The 23009-nt window shown below is 34.6% G+C and overlaps 1 protein-coding gene across 1 annotated transcript in view; it reads right to left on the bottom strand.

The window, feature by feature from the left end:
• Positions 1 to 23009, bottom strand: part of ACSS3 (acyl-CoA synthetase short-chain family member 3) — a 190386-nt gene that overhangs the window by 53481 nt on the left and 113896 nt on the right. Inside the window, exon 9 of the mRNA XM_011994395.1 lies at positions 4570 to 4673. Coding sequence (XP_011849785.1) covers positions 4570 to 4673 — 104 coding nt within the window. The remainder of the gene's footprint in view (positions 1 to 4569; positions 4674 to 23009) is intronic.

Here is a 23009-nt window from a genome sequence, read left to right as displayed (position 1 = left end):
GGATAAGGAAGTTCTGGCTGTTCTTTTTGTTTTGGCACATGAATTACCATATTTTAATGAAACCATTATCTTTTTGTTTTCCCTTTTTAAATTATGATTGTAACACCTCTGTTTTTCTATCTCTGGGTAAAAAAAGAAAATGAAAAATTCAGTCAATAATCCAGATGTTTTTAATTTTCTTATGGATGAGTTACTGTGAAGATAATACATCTGGGTGAATGACAATGCGGCTTTTATACAGATTTAGAAACAAATAGAGACAACTCTCCTCTCTAAACTTGACAAGACCAATTTCCTTCATGAGAACATTAAATATTTACATTATTATACTCCAAAGCAAGAGATTCATGCTTCAGTGGTGCTGAACAGGAACAATTCTTTATTAAAATGCTCCTATGAGGGGTGGAGGGTGCTAATCTGTTTTTGTATTTTCTACAGATTAGTTCTCAATTTAGAATATTAGATATTATTTGAATCAGATATCAAAGAATGTCTTTTTAATGAAATAAAGAGGATGTTAATGACTAAAATCTGTTGGTACTAATACAAGTTGCACTAGAGTAACAATAATAATGTGTGATGGTTAATTTTAGGTGTCAACTTGACTGAATTAAGAAATATCTAGCAACCTGGTAAAGCATTATTTTTGCTTGTGTCTGTGAAGATGTTTCCAGAAGAGACTAATATGTGAGTCTGAGTGGAGAAGATGAGAAGATCTTTCCTCAGTGCGAGTGGGCATCCAAAAAGGCAAGACCAGAAAGAACAAGAACAGAGGAAAGGTGAATGTGTGCACCCATCTGCTGAAGTTGGAATACATTCTTCTCCTATCCCTGGACAACAACTCCAGGCTTCCCTATCTTTGGAGTCCAGAACTTATACAAGTGGTCCCTGAGTTCTCAAGCCTTTGGTCTTGAACTAAGAGTGACATCATTCATTGGCTTCCCTCATTCTGAGGCCTTTGGACTTGAACTGAGCAATGCTACCAGAATTCCAGGGTCTCCAGCTTGCAGATGGCCTGTTACAGGATTTCTCAGCCTCCATAATCATGTCAGCCAACCTCTCTAACAAGTGTCCTCTCATATATCTGTATCTGTATCTACAAATTCTGTCTCTCTGGAGAACCCTGATTAACAAAACATGGTCATATAAATGAACTGACTGCAGAGTCCCTTCTTACAACTCAAGTCATAGGACCTACTTAATTTTTATTCATACATTTTAGTTACTTAACATATCCCTTACTAATTTCAAATTACACATCACAGTTTCTAAGCAGCTCATTTGTACACATATATCAATGTAATCAGAGAGCAAATTCATGAATTCTTCATATAAATATGAATTTATATAAAAGTCTCATAAAAGTGTGCAAGTATGTAAAAAATATCAACTTCTAAGTCAATAACAAGAAAAAGGGACCCTGTAGAAAACTTGAAATTTGAAATAAAGCAAAGTATTCTTTGGCTAAAGCTAACCTTCTCTTAAACATTAACACGTGTTTACTAGCACACTTCTTGGGGAAATGCACCACCACCTATCTGATATACAAAACTAGGAAACTCATGAATGCTCTTGAAATACCAGATGCTTTTCTTTTTGTAAGAGTTCATAACAACTCATAACATACTTGCCCTTTCCCCCTGGAATCAAACATCAATTTGATAGCACCTAAAGAAAGAATGGTTGAAATTTTATTTTATTTTATTTTATTTTATTTTATTTTATTTTACTTTATGTTATTTTACTGAGACAGAGTCTTACTCTGTCGCCCAGGCTGGAGTGCAGTGGCGTGACCTCGGCTCATTGCAACCTCCACCTCCCGGGTTCAAGCGATTCTCTTGCCTCAGCCTCCCAAGTAGTTGGGATTGCATGCACACACTACTATGCCTGGCTAATTTTTTTGTATTTTAGTAGAGATGGGGTTTCACCATGTTGGTCAGGCTGGTCTTGAACTCCTGACTTCGTGATCTGCCCACCTTGGCCTCCCAAAGTGCTAGGACTACAGACTTGAACCACCGCGCCCAGACCTTCAGTATCGTTTTATAACTACTTATCACAACACACAACTTTAAAAATGATAAACTGATTTTTTCTATGCAAATGAATAGAGATCCTAACTAGTTTCCTGTTAGTAGCAGACCTCTTCATCACCTGTAATGAAATTATTTTACAAAGCACAAAATGATCTAGCAATCCAGCTACTAGCTACCTATCTACCCATCCACATGTATTTGTGTAGTTCAATAGGACAGAATACTAAACAAAAGTTGTAAAATCAAACGTGGTGAGGATAATGGAAATGGAAAGAATCAGTCATTTTATTAGTAAAATCCACGTTTTCCATGGCAATTAACTGTCACTCCAACCTGATTACAGTGACAGCACATTGACACACGTGGCTATTAATTCCCTTGGAACAATACATTAAAGAAAAATTGCAAATTCTCATGGAACTCAGCACCCACCAGGGACCTCATATGCTTCTGTCACAGGCTTCAGAGAGCTTTTTTGTAAGCCTGAATACACTAACTACATACATCCACACAGGCTATTATGTACAAAGGTGTCTATAAGAAAAAGTAAAATAATTTTATAATTTTATTTGTGAATGTGCTAGTTTTCTTCAGTGAGTTTTGGCACAGTCACCTTGAAGAGGGAAAAACAGAACTCTTCCGCAAGCATTTGTGGCAGGTCACGTTTGTGTGGGAAGTAATGCCCCCATTTTGACCAGATAAGAGAAATTATCTGAAAGGTGACAAAACATTTTCCAGTTCATGACCAAGAAAATAACTGTTAAAATTTTCCTGGCTAATAGGGAATACATAAATACTGTAAACATTCTTGCAGATGCAATAATTCTTCACTTCTTTTTATGTATTTCTACACATAGCATTGATTGATCTTGAAATTCATTCTTATACTTTGTATTTTCTAAGGAGTTACAAATCTGAGTTTAAATACGTAATTTTCCCTTTAGTAAATAAAAGTGGAGGGAATAGAAAGTTGCTTTCTGGTTTTCATCTTATGTAAGGAAAGTGTCCTCTGCTCTGATTATTCATTTTATATTTCATATTACAAAGGATATAGAAAACATTTTTTTCTTTTTTTCTTTTTTGTGTTTTTGAGACAGAGTCTTGCTCTGTTGCCCAGGCTGGAGTGCAATGATAGGATCTCAGCTCACTGCACCCTCCGCCTCCCGGGTTCAAGCAATTCTCAGCCTCCCGAGTAGCTGAGATTACAGGCATGCTCCATCACGCCCGGCGAATTTTTTGTATTTTAAGTACAGATGGGGCTTCATCATATTGACCAGGCTGATCTCGAACTCCTGACCTCAAGTGATCTGCCCGTTTTGGCCTCCCAAAGTGCAGGAATTACAGGCGTGAGCCACCGTGCCCAGCCAGAAAACACGTTTTTAAAGAACAATAGTCGAGGACATAATATAAAAAGTGTAATTTCTCAGAATCAAACATTTCTGAATTATCAAACACTGAATTTGAGGTTTAGTCATTCAGTTAATCGTTTACATGAAAATCATTTTTACAATCAGAGCTAATTTTTTGCAAAGTATTCTTACTAATTTTTAACCCAAATTTGATATTCTGCCCCAGATGCAGAGAAGGTGAGAATACGGAAAACCTGTATATAGAAAGGTTGATCTAGTTCATTAAACTAAGCGGGACTGAACTAAAATATGTACATTTGAAGGCTGTAAGGCTCCCACGGCTCATAGCTGCTTTCAGTGGGTCAAATTTTTTTAAATCTCTATACCTGGTGAGGAGGTAAATGGCTTCTAGACAATGTACCCGCTCTCATGTATACAGCCACCCCTCGAAAGAAGAAGCAGAAAGAGTTATTGTTGGGGTGGTTGTCTGCTTATTCCGAAGTTTATAGTTGATCCATTTAATATGAAAATTTGTTTCCCAGGGAACACTTAGTGGGAGGACCATAGAGAATAAACAAAATAAATTAAATCAATAAATTACATATATAATGACAATTGTTTTGAAGAAAAATAAATTTATCTGCCTTTAATGCTAGGCAGAATATGTGGCAGAATATATTAGATATTATAGAACACAAGAAGGTGGCCAGAGAGTCCTATGAGAGGAACAGGTCTTCATAAAAGGACTCTGGGAGCAGTGTGCAGGGTGTATCAAAAAGCAGAGAGAACAGAGATGAGTGATTAGGAAACTTTAAATCAGGACAGAGGATGATGCAGCTGCCAGAGCTCAAAGGCAAAGGGAATACTGAAGGTGGAATGAACCCAACAGACACTTCAAAGGAAAATCTGAGACTTAGTAACTTACCAGATATAAGAAACAAAGAAGAGAAGATAAAGAGGTCTTTAGTGCTTTATACCTATGGACCAAGAGAATGGTGGCATCAATGTCACTTATGAAGACATTATTAATAACAATTTAAAAATTACTTATTTTTACTGAAACCTGAACCACTCGAATCCTGAGTTTGTGTCTGATCTGCTGGTCATCGCTCAAAAGTTTCCTCTAATCCTTGCAGCATTTTGGAACATTTCTTTAATATTTATATGCATGCTAGGAAAATGCTCACCAGTTTGCCACCAATGGTCTAAGACAGGTACTCTGAAGACATTTTTGGACCATTCCAGGGTCTCTACATCACATCGTTCTCCAGCCACAAATAATGTTTTGAACCTGAATATGAGACAGTGAATTCAAATTATTCCTGGAAAATAAATCAATATAATTGTATTTACATTTTAAAAACATTGTTTAACCACACTCATTATGTCAGAGGAATACAGCCATATAACCAATACATCAGACTGTATAATGATGAGAGTCATTTCTTGTTTGGGCCCAAATGTAACCAAACACACATCACAGAATTGGAGTGAGGTACTTTCCAAAGTAGAATTCACAGCTAGCACTTTTCAGTTTTTAAAAAAGCAATTGAGTTGATCTCTGTAATCAATCAATCATGTTGATCTAATGATCAAAGATAAAATATATTTCACCTTGATATTGTCCCTGCTAATTTTAGCTCCAAATTTGTTTGCTGAATTCCAAGTAAGGGTATACATAAAAAATACATACATAAGTATTGGTTAAGGCAGCAAATATTCTTATAAATATGAATTTGTTCCTTCTTGTGAGTTCCTCTGATAAAAATTACTTTAATTTCAAGTACATATTTTTCCTATTCCAAGGACATATATAGGAGAAATAGCTAGTGAAGAAGTCAGTGCCATTGTGGCCTTGGAAGTCAAAAAAGTTCTTCAGTCAAAAGGAATACAAGAGTACTAATAGATGGAGGAGAATAAGCATTTTTGGCAGAAAGCACCATACTACAGAATGGAAAAAATAAAATAGAAAAATACAATTGCGTTGACCCAATTAGTGGTTCATTGAGAGCAAGGGTGTTTTGTTTTGTTTTTTTTTTTTTTTTCCATTTTCAAATGTCCTCATGACCTGTTTCTATATATATGTATATATAAAGTGTGTGTGTGTGTGTGTTTGTGTAGAGTTAATTCATTTATCATCAAAGTAAAACACAGTTGACAAACAAAAACCTGTCTACTGATCCTGAATAATGTAGTATATTTTACTATTCCCTTAATTTTTCATATCATTTCATAAAGATTCATGGAGATTCAAATACTTCTACTCCTATGTTCCAATAACATTCTGTTTCTGTCTTTGCTATAAACATGTATTTCATTGTAGAATTCTTTTGTTTTTGTCTATTTCCCACACTGCACTATGAGCTCCTTAGGAACGTGTATCCTTATAACTCCAAGACCAATCAAAGTACATGAAATTTTTAGGTATTTAAACATTTCTAGATGCTCAGAATGATAAAGGGCAGAGGTGGGGAGTTAGCAAAATTAACACCGGTTTGACTTATTCTTCTAAGTAAAAGAGGAGGCATGTTGGTTTCTAAGAGTGTGGAAATTGAGAAAAAACAGTGTCCTAAGGAGAGCAAAATTCTGGAATTACTATTCTAGGATATTTTCAGTGCACAACATAAATGTGAAAAGACTTGAGAACAGCCAGTTGTTTTTTATGGACTCAATCAGTGACCTGGGAGGCTATCCAGGGGTAGCACAGATTGGGGTGTGATACAAGGGGCGGGAAATCAATGCTGGAAAAGCTATCTGGAAACTCTAGAACAGGCAGGAATTACAGGAAACAAGGCAGCAATAACCAGAATAAAAGAAAACTACAAGGAAAAATAGTGAGGTAAATGTCTAGAAGTCACATAAGAAAAAGTTTGATGAAAATGAAAGCAAGGTGAGAAAAACAGGGTGTCATTATAGACAGAAGGCAATTTCAAACTTAGAGATCTTGAAAACCTGTCTGTTCTGAAGGATGTATTTATGGTAGCTGAAGTCTAACAGTGGAAGACACAGAGGGAAATAAGAGTATTTTGATAGAAGGATTCTCTTCAAGATAGTATTAAAAATCACTCAAGGATCACAGAGGTGGAGAGTAAAATGAAAGTCTGTGACTTGTTGATTAAATAGGCTAAAAGGAGGTCTGAAGAGTGGGGAGATGGTATTACAAAGAGATAGCATGAACTTCAATAGAAGATGGGCCACAAAACAAATTTGTCAAGTTCTCATGTCACCAATTTTACTTTAACATCTTCCCTAACTTTTATAGAAAATCTTGGCCCTGAAGGTGCATTTGACCGCAGTAGTGAGAAAAAAAGTAACAGTTTAATTATTCTACAGAAAATAGAGGTTATAAACAGCTATTGAAAATACACAATAATTAATTTTTGAGTATAAATGAATCACTGATAAATGATGTCTATATGTGAAGTGCAATCACCTAGAATTATTCATGGTAATTTTCATCTATAGAAGATGATACCTTTATATCTATAAGGGTGTCAGAAGAGGTTTTAGTTAAATTGTGATAAAACATCCAATATGCTGTTACTAGATCCACACTCGTTTTCTGAGAAAAGAAAAAAAAATCATCTGCTAATATAAAGATATTCAGAGAGTAAAATTATCTTATTACTTTTTTTTTGCAATAATGTAGTTGGAGCCATGAGGATGAACTAAATTGGTGATATAGTTAGGATATCTGTTCCCTCCAAATCTCATGTTGAAATGTGACCCCCCCCCCACAACCAGTGTTGAAGGTGGGGCCTAGTGGAGAGTCTTGGTGTCCTCCCCATGGTAATAAGTGAGTTCTCACTTAACTCTACTTGTTCACATGATAGCTGGTTTTAAAAGCCAGGCACCTCGTCTCCTCCCTCTTGCTTCCTCTCTTGCTATGTGAGATGCCTGCTCTCCCTGAGTCTTCAACCATGATTGTAAGCTTTCTGAGGGCTCACCAGAAGCAGATGTGGCACTGTGCTTCTTGTACAGTCTGCAGACCCATGAGCCGAAATAAATCTCTTTTCTTTATAAATTATCCAGCCTCAGGTATTCCTTACAACAATGCAAAATGGGCTAATACATTGGTATGGTTCAATGGAAATATAATGTTAGCTACAAATCCAAGAAATATATCTAGTTTAAAATTTTCTAGTAGCCACATTCAGAGAAAAAAGAAGAATAAGGTCAAATTAGCTCTAATAATATATTTTGTTAAAATTCATATATCTCAAATGTTATTATTTCAACACGCAATGAATATGAAAATTACTTGTGAGATCTTCCAGTCTTTTTTTAATACCAAATCTCAAATCGGGTTTGCCACATTTCAAGAGCTCAATAGCCATGTGAGGGTATTTCAAGAGTTCAATAACCACGTGAGGCCAGAGGCTACCATATGGGACAGTGTAGAGGCAGACCATGACTTTCTGAAGAAGCAACAGAATTCTTACACTGGCCTGGATGATGCAGGAATGCAGCTAAAACAATCTATTACTTAACGTTTTATAAGTAAACTGTTATCTCAACAGATTTCCAAAATTTAAAGTATGATTGGTTTAATAATTAGGCATTGTTATAGGACTTCACATAATGGTACAATCTACTGTCAAAAATAATATTTGAGTAGCTGCCCACTTGTATATTTCTCCACTGCATATTCAAAATTATCTAGGAGCAGTTCTTTAGCACAATAAATGCCAAAGGTAAAATTTACATGTTCTGATATAGACACAGAAGCATTATTTTAAATTTCAGATAGGAGAGTAACCTATTACTAGTCTTTGTTAAGAAATTATTTGAATAATTTTTGTGAGTACTCACTAACAGTATGCAATGCTGCTAGGGTAATCTGTAAGCCTTTGAGAACAAAGAAGGGGGATAAAAAGTAAGGGCGAAAATGGGAGAGCAAGGAAGGGAATGAATAAGAGGCAGAGACTAGGGAAAAAAAAGCACACAATTTTTTGACAAACTACATATACATTTGCAATTTGAGGTAAATTTAAGTAATCAAATGTATGTATTTGTAATTTGAGATTAAAATTTGATGACCAAAATGACCTCATTTGAGAGAATTGTTATAACAGAATGAAAAAATTGTTTAAACATTAAATGATTAAAGTAGGTTAAAGTATAATAAAGATTAGTGTAAAGTTTTAATGTTTAAAATGAGGCTGACTTCACCGAGGAAACACCAAATGGCGGATGACGCCGGGGCAGCAGGGGGGCCCGGAGGCCCTGGTGGCCCTGGGATGGGGAACCGCCGTGGCTTCCGCGGAGGTTTTGGCAGTGGCATCCTGGGCTGGGGTCGCGGCCGTGGACGGGCCAGTGACGGGGCCTGGGCCGAGGCCGCGGAGCTCACGGAGGCAAGGGTGAGGATAAGGAGTGGATGCCCGTCACCAAGCGGGGCCGCTTGGTCAAGGGCATGAAGATCAAGTCCCTGGAGGACATCTACGTCTTCTCCCTGCCCATTAAGGAATCTGAGATCATTGACTTTTCCTTGGGGCCTCTCTCAAAGACGAGGTTTTGAAGACTATGCCGGTGCAGAAGCAGACCCGTGCTGGCCAGCGCACCAGGTTCAAGGCGTTTGTTGCTATCAGGGACTACAATGGCCACGTTGGCCTGGGTGTTAAGTGCTCCAAGGAGGTGACCACCGCCAACCGTGGGGTCGTCATCCTGGCCAAACTCTCCACTGTCCCCGTGCGCAGAGGCTACTAGGGGAACAAGATCGGCAAGCCCCACACCGTCCCTTGTAAGGTGACAGGCCGCTGCGGCTCTGTGCTGGTGCGCCTCATCCCTACACCCGGGGGCACTGGCATCATCTCAGCGCCTGTGCCCAAGAAGCTACTCATGATGGCTGGCATCCATGACTGCTACACCTCAGCCCAGGGCTACACTGCCACCCTGGGCAACTTCGCCAAGGCCACCTTTGATGCCATCTCTAAGACCTACAGCTACCTGACCTCTGACCTCTGGAAGGAGACTGTATTTACCAAGTCTCCCTATCAGGAATTCACTGACCACCTTGTCAAGACCCACACCAGAGTCTCCGTGCAGCGGACCCAGGCTCCAGCTGTGGCTACAACATACGGTTTTTATACAAGAAAAATAAAATGAATTAAGCCGGTTACTGTCTAAAATAATAATAATAATAATAATGAGGTGGACACACCTATAACTTTAAATGCTTTGTAAAAACAAGACAAAATGAAAAATATAAAGGCCATAATGTTGATAATCTTAGGACGGTAAATTAGGGTCATGTTTTTAATCATATGTTATTCAAACACTTTTCTGATATTTTAGAAAACTCCTGTGATGAAAGACATTACGCATTTAGATAACACATTAAAATTTATAATATGATAGGTTTGGCTGATCCCAGCAGTGCAGGCAAAGAGCAGCCAAAACGAATAATGTTATAGGTATTAATACCACATTTCCAATGCCTGTTAAGCCATAAATTAGTTTAAAGAACTCTAGATGGTTCAAATGCCCATGTCTTTGGCTTATATATGAAACTAGAGATTGAGAATTTCAAAAATATTCACTATTGAAAATGTAATGTACAACATTGTCAATTAAAAAATTAAAATATAGATTTTTTAGCAAACCAAGGGACAGCTGATATCTTGATGTTACCAGCATTTTTGCAAGTTGTAATATTTTTTGGCTATCCCCCATCCTCCATCACATACACTACAATTAATCTAAGTAATTGATTATAATAATAAACCATGCATTAGCACTGAGCTCTTATTTGATGGCAAATTTGACTATTATATATTTTAAAACATAGTATTTATTATTATATTTTTGTAGTATATTCCTATTGCTTTTCTTCCTAAACTTGTTTACTGCTATTTTTAATATCATTATTATAGCAATCGTCATGCTGGCACTAATAAATTGAAAGGTACAATATTCCACAATGGATGATAAAAGTGGCTTCTTCTCTGAAAGTCGGAAAAATCCCTTCCATTTCCATTAAAATCACTTTACTATGTATTGAATGCAAAGGAAAAATTGTGAGATAATTAGTGGTTTAGAAAAATGTCAAAGTAATATTGATGACTTCTTTCGCTAAATATGCCAGAAACTATCCGTTTATTTTTGTATTAAAATTCCTCAAACTATAAAAAAGTTATTGTTATTTTATCAATTACAGACTGCTAATTGTATAATACTAATGAACATAAACAGAATACAAATCTAAATAAAATTTAGAAATAAGATATAATTGATGAAACAATAAAATCTCATAAATATTTAATCAAATATAATTTAACTCTCAATTCCTTTTAGTAAACAAAACTATACTAAGTGATTTGCTCTTTTTGTAACCATGATAATAATTGAAACAACAAATCTTAGTATAAATCTGTATTTTACAGTTGTCCTAGGCATCAGGTATCTTCTTATGGTTTCAAGGAAGTACGATACTTCCTTGAAACTTTTGTAAAAAAAAAAAAAAAAGAAAAAAATAGTAACCTTTTCAACAGTTAAATTCCTCATTAATGACTTGACATTATTTTATTAATAATACAAAGGAATAAATGCCTACAGTGGAAAATTCATAAATATATCTTGTGTAAATACACATTTTAAAAAGTTAAAATTGACATTTTTGTAGAGTAATCTGGGCCATCTGGATGGTAAATTTACCTAAGTTAATTATATATGCTCTAGATCGGACTGTACAGTATAGTAGCTACTAGCCACATGTGGCCATTTAAGTTTTTCTTTTTCTTTTTTTTTTTTTTTTGAGATGGAGTCTCGCTCTGTCGCCCAGGCTGGAGTGCAGTGGTGCGTTGTTGGCTCACTGCAAGCTCCGCCTCCCGGGTTCGCGCCATTCTCCTGCCTCAGCTTCCCTAGTGGCTGGGACTACAGGTGCCCACCACCACGCCTGGCTAATTTTTTGTATTTTTAGTAGAGACAGGGTTTCACTGTGTTAGCCAGGATGAGTCTCCATCTCCTGACCTTGTGATCCATCTGCCTCGGCCTCCCTTAAAATTTCAATTAGTTAAAATTAAAAAAAAAAAAAGTGCAATATAAATTTCTCAGTAATACTAATCCAATTCAAGAATTTAATAATCACATGTGCCTATCATATTGCAGAGATCAGTTTATTGGAGTGCTGTCCTAGATTATTATTGACTATTAAGTGTGTAGATAATTTCTGATGATGGTAACACATGGAAAGGTTTATCTACTTTAAAATCTATAATACTATAAACTAAACAAAATAATAATATCCAGAATAGAAAAAAAGGAGAGGAGAGAAAATGAATGGGCATGAGACCTATGCACCTTTCCCTAACTCAAGACTCAAATGAAGCTGAAAATTAAGCAAAAAGGGAAATGGAAAAATGATAATGCTGTCAAATTAATTTTAGTCAAAAATAGAAATGAATAAAAAGCTAAAGACAAATCTGATGAAGAATTTTCAGTGAATAAAGTGAGGACCAAAAAAAAATGAAAGTGAATATTTCCTTCAAGGTCCGTAAACTACCAAATAAGCAAAAATTACTCTTCACCTGTGCCAACAGATGTTAAATTAAAATAGATTATTTCAGTGATGCCTCATTGACTTCTAGTTCACATGACAGATTATCATTATTTTTTGCCATCAATATCCCTATGGTTATCTTCATTTTCCCTACATTCAATTTTCTTCTATGTGTTCCCATTAGAATTCACTTTTAAAATGTAAAGATGCTAGTGTTAATATTACACATGTATTTGACTCTTCTGTCAATGGCTGACTAGCATTTTGCCCAGCAGTGTCTCTCTCTCTCTCTCATCTCTCTATCTCTCTTTTTCTCAAGCACAACCCTTTATCTCTCTCTTTTTCTCAAGTACAACCAAACAAACTGGAAAAATATAAAAATGAAGTATCTTTTGAATACATCAGAGAACTCAAAGGTAATAGCACTTAAGACATCAAAAGCCCAAAGAGAAAAAACATAGAGACACAAGACTGCTTGTCTTATTGCTTTCCTTCTTGGGACACTTGTTAATTGGAAACAGTAATTGAAGTGCTGGGAAACCGAACAAAAACTATGTGACTGACTGACAGGCGTTGAAACTAAATGGCAAATCCAGTCATAATAATTTCTTGGGAAAGGAAAATTGAAATTTAAAATTCACAATGGAAAAAAGGTGACATAGAACACCCAGACATTCAGTTTGCACACCTGAAGAGGTGTACCTAATAATGGAGGTAAACTGGAAAGAAACCAAGCCTCTCAAATACTGGAGTCTAGCTTCAAATCAGCTCCATTCCTAATTGAATAGAAGTGATCTTCCCTTAAGACAATTGCCTGTCAGAATAAGAATCACTCTGTGGGGATATGAAAACATCCGGTATCTCAAAACAGCTAGTTTCTTTTTTCTGTATTCGTTTTTATTTTATTTTATTTTATTTTATTTTATTTTATTTTATTTTTTTTACTGAGGTGGAGTCTTGCTCTGTCGCCCAGGCTGGAGTGCAAGAGTGAAATCTCAGCTCACTGCGACCTCGCCTCCTGGATTCAAGCCATTCTCCTGCCTCAGCCTCCCGAGTGGCTGGAATTACAGGCACCCGCCACCATGCCCAGCTAATTTTTGTATTTTTAGTAGAGATGGGGTTTCACTACGTTGGCCAGGCTGGTCTCGAACTCCTGACCTCAAGTGATCCACTTGCCTCGGCCTCCCAAAGTGCTGGGATTACAAGCATGAGCCACCGCGCCTGTCCAAAATAGCTATTTTCTTATAACAGTGATATAATGGAAGACAAGACCATATGATTAGACACTCAAGAGAAAAAAAGAGACATTAGAAAAACATATAAAATCAGGTGCTTTTGCTATCACTAATAGACTTCAATATAACTCGGATGAATATGTTCAGGAAATATACATAGAATATTGGCAGAGAACTGGAAATTATAATAAAGAATCAAATGATAATATTTAAACCGAAAAATGTTAAGAAATTATAAACTCGATGAAAGTTTAGATACAACTAGAGAGAGGATTTGAAATCCAAAATACAGTTTACAATAAAATCATCTAACTGCAACTGTGAAAAAAAGCAGAAAAATCATCAAATAGAGCCTATGAAATATAGTTGATATGGTAAAAAGTTCTAACATATGTGTTATTAAAGTGTCAAAGTTTAACAAGGGAAAATAAAGTAGAAGAAGTATTTGAAGAGACGGAAAAGTTTCAAAAATAAGTGAAAGATATCAAGTCACAGATTTAAGAAGCAGTTTGCATCAACAGGAAATTGAATTCATAACTTAAAAACCTTCCCATAATGTCACTTCTGGCCCAGAGAGTTTTATTTGATTTTTAAATACTTCAAAACATTTAAATAAAATCAATTGTACATAAAATCTTCCATATAATAGTGGGGAAAAGGCCTTTCATGCCCATTTTATGAGACAAGCAAAACCCTGAAACCAAAACTAGTGAGAGTATAAGAAAGGAAAATAAGAGATCAATCTTGATTAAAACCCTAGGTTTTAAAGAAATCCCCAACTATAGAAAGGAAGGGGGGTAACAGGTGGAGCACAGAATATTTTTAGGGCAGGTAAAACCATGCCATAGTGATGGATGCATGTCATAATACTTCTGCTAAACTTCATAGAATGTTCAATACCAAGAATGAAAATGTATTTAAATTATGGATTCTGGATGATAATGAGGTATCAATCTAGGTTCATCAATTTTAAAGGAGATACAACCCTAATGTGAGATGTTCGTAGTGGGGGAGGCTGTGCATGCGTGAAAACATAAGCTATATAGAAGCTCTGAACTTTCCACGAGATTTTGCTGTGACCTAAAATTGCTCTAAAAACAAGGTCTACTTAAAAAAATCTTCAACAAAATGTCAGCAAATTAAATTCAGCTATATTTAAAAAGCATAATATATTAACCGAGATGTATTTATTTCGAGATTGTAAGAATGATTTGACACTTAAAAAATCAGTCACTGTAATTCACCACATTAACTCCTAATAGAATAAGAGGGGGAAAAGTCATATGGTTATCAGAATATGAAGAAAAAACATAGATAAAATCCCAAACATCAAAAATAGAAACTTTGTTAATTTGATAGCTTTACTCCAAACAAATAATATGTTAATAACAATAATGCTAAAATCATTTTTCTTAATAATGAATATTGAGAGCTTTCTTCCTGATAATCTGGATGAGACAAAAATGAGCTTTGCCACCAATTCAATTAAATATTTTACTGGAGGATCCTAGGAATAAAGTTAAAAAAAAGAAATAAGCGGCATAAAAGAAGAAATAAAATAGATACTTTTCTCAAACTACCTGACTCTGTACATAATACAATCATACATATATACATTAAAACTACTACAATTAATAAGTAACTTGGGGAAGATCTTCAGAAAGTAGGTTATTATACAAAAATAGTTACATGTTGTTATATTAGGACCAAATAATGCAAGTATAAATAATACCATTGACCATAGCATAAAAGTAAAATTTCTTAAATATAAAAAGATATGCAAGATTTTCACACAGTAAGTCAAAAATAATTAATGAGAGAAATTAAAGTCCTAAATAAACAAGGAGATATACATGTTAACACGGACATTTTCACTGTATCAATCTGTAAACTCTCTATCTCTCCTTATGTGTGTGTGTTTAAAACTGCTAGGCTGATAGTAAAATTTGTTTAGAAATAAAACAGGCCAAGAATATTCAAAACAAAATAGTAGATAAAGATCTGTTATAAATGTATAGTGATAAAGACAATGTAAGAGTAATGTGAATACAGACAAGTAGGCCAATGGCACAGAGTAGAATTGAGAAACAAACCAGGTATTGGGTGTTGCTGCACGGCAGTTAGAAAAGGACGGCCATTTAAATAAATAGAAATTGATCAAATGGATATACATAAGGAAAAAATAAAACTCCGCCTCTTACTTAATGTCATACACACAAATCTATTCCAGATAGATTATAGTTGTAAGTATGAAAGGTAAAATGAACAATAAAATTTCTAGAAAATGAAATTCAGGAACAACACCTATGTTTTAAATAAGACTTGAAAAGCAGTAATCAAAAAGAAAACTATTGATAAGGAGGCACATCTTTTTATCAGAAGTCACCATTGTGATGGTAAAAGGAAAATTTAAGTCAGAAGTTGGAGAAGATTGTTTATAATACACATAAGTCAGTAAAGGACTTCGATCCAAAATAAAGTATGAAAAACTCCTACAAATTAACAAGAAAGAGAAAATAAAATTTGCAAAAGACTTGAATAAGCATGTTATAAAAGAGGATCTTTCAATGGCCAAACAATTATTAAAAGGTGATCAACCTCATTAATAACCTTGACATGCAAATTAAATGATAATGAGATATCACTACATGACAATCAGAATAGCCAAAATTTAAAATACTGAAAATGCCATCTTCTGGTGGGGACATGGAAACTCCAGAACAATCACACACTGCAAGTGAGTGTGTAAATTGGTGAAAACCTTGGAAAACTGTTTGACATACCCTGTAATGTAGCCATTATACTTTAGTTACATATGCTCAACAGCAATATATGTGTATGGACACCAAAAAGACATGTATTATTAATGCCGCAACTGTATAAGAGTCAAAAAATCAGAAACAACCAGAAAAGCATTCAACTGCTGATCTGATAGAGAATAGAATGATGGTTACCAGCAGCTATGGTGGTTGGAAGGGGAGAGGTTAGTTGGGAGATATTGGTCAAAGGCTACAAAATTTCAGTGAAATAGGGGGAATAACTCCAAGAGATCTGTTGTAAACATGATGACTAAAGTTAATATATTCTTTCTGAAAAATGCTAAGAGAATAAATGTAAAGTGTTCTTACCACAAAAACGAGAACTATGTAAGGTAATGCATGTGTATTAATAATTAGCTAGGTTTAGTCATTCTACAATGTATCTATACTTTGGAATTGAACATCATGTTGTACAGAGTAAATGTATCACTGTATCTGCCAACTTAAAACAATAACATTAAAAGTTATTTCAACTGAAAAATAGGTAAATAAATTGAAATACTCATGAAGAGTGATCTAATCAGCAATCAAAACGCAAGAACCACTTTGACTGCAACTTTCTGGATGAAGTTCAAGGCATTAACGAAATGAAAGAAGCCAGGAAACAAAGAATACATTCTGTATGAGTCCATTTATATCAAGTTCAAAAAATCAAGCAAAACTAATATATAGTGATACAGGTCAGGATAAGGCATATTTTTGGGAAGCCAGGAAGAGACATGGTTGGGAAAGGACAAAAGAGAGGGCTTCTGGGATGCAGGTTATGTGCTATTTCTTGATCTGGATGTGTTCAATGGATGTGTTCACTTTGTAGTAATTATAACTTTTAAAATCTGATTTATGTTCTTTTCTGTATGTATAACTCAATAAAAGTTGAAATATAAATGTACACAGGGTTCCCTGTTAAATTACTTCTACTTCATATGAAAATACTTTTTAAAGCAATGACATAAACTTGGAACCATAAATATTATTTTGATATAATATGTGAAAAGTCTCATGTTCCTAAGGCTAGATCGGTTTCATTATTTACTAACCTAACAGAGATATATATCTTCTTTAAATTTTTAGGTTTGTTCAATAACAACACTTTTCAATATCTTTTATCAAGCGTATCACAGAAGAGATACTCTGAATATCTCTAAATTCAAAAAATGCTAAATAAAAAAGTGTAAGTTTTTTTAGGTAGTGAATATAATTTACTTCCCTTTAGCGGTATCCTGTCCTCAAATTTGCTTAGCAATAATGTCATCCTTCTAATTTGCTTTCCTGTTTTCTACATCATTATGGGATTTAAAATCATTCCAGAGTTGGGCACATTCATATTTATGTAGCTTTAGGCTTACCTGTGTAACCTTGAGTCATACATATACAAACAAGATAGCAATCATTTCTCTATTATCAGCCTCAACTTGCTGACTCAGTTTAATAAAAATCTTCCTCCTAAACCAAAATTTTTATTCTAAGCACCAGAGGGATAAAAATAAACTCAAACAACCCTTGTTGCTTTAAAATATAGGAAACAGACAGAGAGAGGTAACACTTTTCTAACATGTATAAATTATCATTTTTATTTTTTTCACAAAATGGGTTCATATTATTTACTTGTCTGATTTGACCACTGTTGTGATAATTGGTAGCTGAATAAAGAAAGATTTAGTAGCCGGGCGAGGTGGCGGGCGCCTGTAGTCCCAGCCACTCGGGAGGCTGAGGCAGGAGAATGGCATGAACCCGGGAGGCGGAGCTTGCAGTGAGCTGAGATCCGGCCACTGCACTCCAGCCTGGGTGACAGAGCGAGACTCCGTCTCAAAAAAAAAAAAAAGATTTAGTAATGAGAGCTGGATATCTGAAATGCTTATATGCAACTCCACCACAAACTCAAAGATAGCCAAACATACAGGCATTGCCATTTTATCATTCTAACCGGAGTGTTAGCTCTGAATATGAGCTCATATTTGTGCAGTAGATAAGACACAGGGTATCTCCAAGAGCTTTTTAGAAAGAAATATTGGTAACTTTATGAAGAAATTTCATTTTTGCTTGTACATTTTCTTGTTTAATTTTAATAATGGTGGTTGCTAAAGTTGGAAAGTTATATGTTGTACACTAGATCTCTAGACTTGTTCATCCTACACACCTGCTACTTTGTATCCTCTGACCTGTTTATCTGAATATCTGTTCATTTTCCCCCTTCTTGGGAAATCCTGGAAACCATGGTTTTCTTCTCTATATCTGTATTTTTTATTTTTTTTGTTTTAAAATTCCATATATAAATGAGATGATGTAATATTTTTCTTTGTCTGACCTACTTAACAATGTAGTGTCTCCAGCTTCATCTATGTCGTGGCAACTGACAAAATCTTACTCTTTTTTAGAACAAAATGATATTCCATTGTATATGTGTATCACAGTTTCTTTATCCATTTGTGCATCGACAGACACAGGTTGTTTCTATCTCTTTGCTACTGTGAATGACGCCACAATGAACACGGGAATGCAAATATGTTTATGAGGTGGTGACTTCATTTCCTTTGAGTATATACCCAGAAGACGGATAGCTAGATCATATGGTAGTTCTATTTTTAATTTCTTTAGAAACCTCCATACTGTTTTCCAAAATGGCTGTAACAATCTACATTCCCAAGAACAGAGTACAAGAGTTTCCTTTACTCCACACCTTTATCAACATTTGTTATCTTTTGACTTTTTGATAATAGCATCTAATAGATATGAGGTGACATCTCATAGCAGTTTTCATTTGCATTACCCTGATAACTAATGATGTTGAATACCTTTCTATATACGTGTTGGCTATTTTTATGCCTTTGTTGGAGAAATCTGTATCCAGGTCTTTTGCCCATTTTTTGATCAAGTTATTTGTTTTTCCACAATTGAGCTCTATGAGTTCTTTATAAAATTTTGGATATTAACCCCTTATCAGATATATGAGTTGTGAATATTTTTTCCCACTTCATAGGCAGCTGTTTCTTTTTGTTAGCTATTTCCTTTGCTGTGCAGAGCTTTTTAGTTTCATGTAACTCCATTTATTTATTTTTGCTTTTGCGACCTGAGCATTTGATATGATATACAGAAAACCATTGCCAAGTCCAACAGCCAGAAACTTTTCCCCCATGTTCTCTTCTAGAAGTTTTATCATTTCTGGTCTTATATTTAGGTCTTTTATCGATTTTGAGTTGATTTTTGTGTATGATGTAGGTTAAGGATCTAATTTCCTTCTTTTATATCTGGAAACCCAGTTTTACCAATACCTTTTATTAAAGAGACTACTATTCCCTATTGTGTCTTCTTGGTGTGCTTGTCAAGACTTAGTTGACCATATATGTTTAGATCTATTTCTGGGCTCTCTGTCCTGTGCCACAGTGATCTATGTTTTTATTTTCATGCCAGTAAGCCACTGCTTTAATTACTACAGCTTTGTAATATACTTTTAAATCAGGAAATGTGATGCCTCCAACTTTGTTGTTCTTTCTCAGAATAGCTGTGCCTTCTTGGGGTCTTTTATGTTTTCATACATATTTTAGAATAATTTTTCTATTTCCGTGAAGAATGCCATTTGGATTTTGATAGAGATTGCATTGAATCTGTATATTGCTTTTGATAGCATGGACATTTTAATAATACTAAATCCTCCAATCCATGAGCAATTGGCTACCTTTCCATTTATTTGTGTTTTCTTCCATTTCTTTCATCAATATTTTATAGTTTTAATGTATAGTTTTACAGTACCAATATAGTTTTCCACCTCTTTGGTTAAAATTACTCCAAGGTATTTTATTTTATTTTTTCAATGTTATTGCATATGGGGCTTTTCTTGATTTCTTTTCAGTTACATCATTATTTTTGTATGAAAAAGACACTGATTTTTGTATGCTGATTTTGTATTCCACAATTTAGTGATTTCACTTATTAGTAATAACTTTTTTGTGGTATCTTTGGAACTTTTTGTATATAGGACCACATCATCTGCAAATAGAGATACTTTTATTTCTTCTTTTTCAAATTAGATACATTTTATTTCTTTTTCTTGTCTGATTGTTCTTGCTAGTGTTCCAGTATTATGTTGAATAGAAGTGGCATGAGTGGGCATCCTTGCCTTACCAGATCTTAGTGGAAAAGCTTTCAGTTCTCTCCAGTGATTATAATGTTAGCTGTGGTTTTTTCATGAAGTCTTTATTATTATAAACATTCCTTCTATACCTAAACTGTTGAAGGTTTTTATCAAGAAAGGATGTTGGATTTTGTTGAATGCTTTTTCTATGTCAATTAGGATGATCCTGTTAATGTGATGTATCACACTGATAGATTTATGTATGTTAAACCAGTTTTGCATGCCATGGAAAAATCTCACATGAACACAATATATAATCTTTTCATGTGTTGTTGAATTTGTTTTGATAATACTTTACTAAGAATTTTTGCATGAATTTTCCTCAGAAAAATTAACCATAGTTTTCTTGTGATATCTTTATCTAACTTAGGTGTTAGAACGATGCTGGCCTCATAAAACGTGTCTGGAAGTACACTTCTAGCTTTATTTTTCAGAAGAGTTTTGGAAATATTGACATAAATTATTCTTTGACTGTTTGGTAAAATTCAGCTCTAAAATCATCTGGTCTTGGGCTTTTCTTTGTGGGAAGGGTTTTGATTACTTCTTAAATCACTTTAATTGACTCAATATTGGTAGCTCATATTTTTCTAGGAATTTATCCATTTTCTATAGTTTATCCAATTTGTTGGCATATAATTGTTCATAATATTCCCTTATGACACTCTTTATTTTTGAGAAGACTGTTAGAATTTCTTCACTTTTATTTTTGATTTTATTTGAGTGTTTTCATTAAGAGTTTGTAAATTTTGTTGTTGTTCTTCAAAAAGTAAACTTTCGTTTTCTTAATTATTTTTATGATTTTTCTCTTCTCTATTTGATTTATTGCTGTTCTGATATTATTTCCATCTGCTAATTTTTGGTTAGTTGTTTATTTGTTTTGCATTCCTTGAGGGGTAACGTTAGAATATTTATTTGGGGTCTTTCTTCTTTCTAAATGTAGGCACTTACTGCTGTAAATTTTCCTCCTGGAACTGCTTTTGCTGCATCCCACAAGTTTTGGCATATTGTGTTTCCATTATCATTTGCCTCAAGATGTTTTTAAATTGTTCTTTTGATTTATTCTTTGACCCATTGATTGTTCAAGAGCATGATGTTTAATTTCCACATATTTGTGAACTACACAAGATTACTCCTGTTATTAACTTACAGTTTCATATCATTGTGGTCTAAAATTATACTAAATATTATTTCAATCTTATTAAGTTTGTTATGGCTTTTTTGTGGTCTAACATGTAATCTATCCTGGAGAATGTTCTGTGTACACTAGAGGAAAATAAGGACTCTGCTTCTGCTGGAAGTGAAGTTCTGTATATGTCTGTCAGGGCAATTTTGTCAAAAGTTCAATTTAAGTCCAGTATCACTTTATTAATTTTCTGTCTGTTTGATCTATTCATTGTTGAAAATGGGATTTTGAAGTACCATATTGTATTGCTATCTATTTCTCCTTTCATGTTCATTAAAATTTGCTTTATATATTTAGCTCATCCAATATTGGGTGTATACATATTTATAGTGGTTGAGTTATCTTAATGAATGACCCTTTTATCATTAACGAATGACCTGTGTCTCTTGTGACAGCTTTTGATTTGAAGTCTATTTTATCAGATGTAAGTATAGCCACTACTGCTCTCTTATGGATTCCATTTGCATGGACGTTCCTCTTCCATCTTTTTACTTTCAGCCTATGTGTGTCCTTAAGGCTTAGGTGGGTCACCTCGGTGGAACTTGTTTAATCCATTCAGCAACTACATGATTTTGGTTAGAGAACAAAATCTGTTTACAGTCAAAGTTATTATTAATAGGTAAGAACTTACTACTGCCATTTTATTTATCTTCTGGTTATTTTGTAGCTTCTGTGTTCCTTTTCCCCTTTCTTGTTGTCTACCTTTGTTATTTGATAATTTCTGTAGTGCTAAGCTTTGATTTCTTTCTCTCTATCATTTGTGTCTCTGCTGTAGATTTTTGTTTTGTGGTTGCCGTGAGGTTTACATAAAACCTCTTGTAACCAGCAAAGGCTCTGGCTGTTTGCCGCTTGTAGAAAGAAACCAAAATCACGAGAACGAAGTGTGATAAAAAGAGAGGAGTTTTAATTATCTGCGCTAACAAGGGGGAAAGTGGGTGGAATTCTTCCAAAAAATGTTCCACTCTTCCCCTTGCTAGCATGGATAATAAAGTCTCCTCTCTTTTTATCACACCTCACTCTTGTTATTTTGGCTTCTTTCTACAAGCAGTGAGCAGCTGGACCCTTTGCCAGTTACAATTTTTGGTGGCCTGCATGGGGAGAGAATTCTGGAGGTGTCTGTTCTGTGTCAGCATTCATGTCCTGAAGCTTCTAAGAAAAATACGTGACCAGATAAGTGAGCATGATGTGCATTTGACAAGCATTTAGGTAAATAAATGTGCATAAGGCATGGGAGGATAAAGTGGGAAAGGGAAAGAGAATGGAGGTTCACAGCACATTCTAGAAAATGCATTTGTAATTTGTCTCAACACTGTGTCCTGAGACTGGGGAGAAAAGAGGAAAGAAAGAAAAACAGTTTAAAATGCAGTTTGAAGCTAAGTTGGTTGGTTACAATCTTATAGATGTAATGCACTTTTTTAAGCTGATAAAAACTTAACTTCTGTTGCATACAAAATCTCTAGATTTTTATGCTCCTCCTGATACACAATTTGTTTTTGATGTCAAAATATGCATCTTTTTACCTTGTGTGCTTCTAACCAACATATTGGCTATTATTGATTAATTAATTGACTTTTAACCTTCATACTAGGTGTATATATGATTTATGCACCACCATTACCTCTAGAACAAAGTTTTATACTTTCGTATGTATTTATGTTAGTAATAATCTTTCCTTTGTTTCTCCCTGAAGGACTTCCTCAAATATTTCTTATAAGGCAGGTCTAGTGATAATGAATTCCTTCAGCTTTTGTTTATTTGTGAAAT

The sequence above is a fragment of the Mandrillus leucophaeus genome, unplaced genomic scaffold (assembly GCF_000951045.1).
Source record: "Mandrillus leucophaeus isolate KB7577 unplaced genomic scaffold, Mleu.le_1.0 Scaffold455, whole genome shotgun sequence".
Taxonomy (NCBI): domain Eukaryota; kingdom Metazoa; phylum Chordata; class Mammalia; order Primates; family Cercopithecidae; genus Mandrillus; species Mandrillus leucophaeus.
The sequence above is the reverse complement of the archived record's forward strand: the minus strand, read 5'-3'. Positions and strand labels throughout refer to the sequence as shown.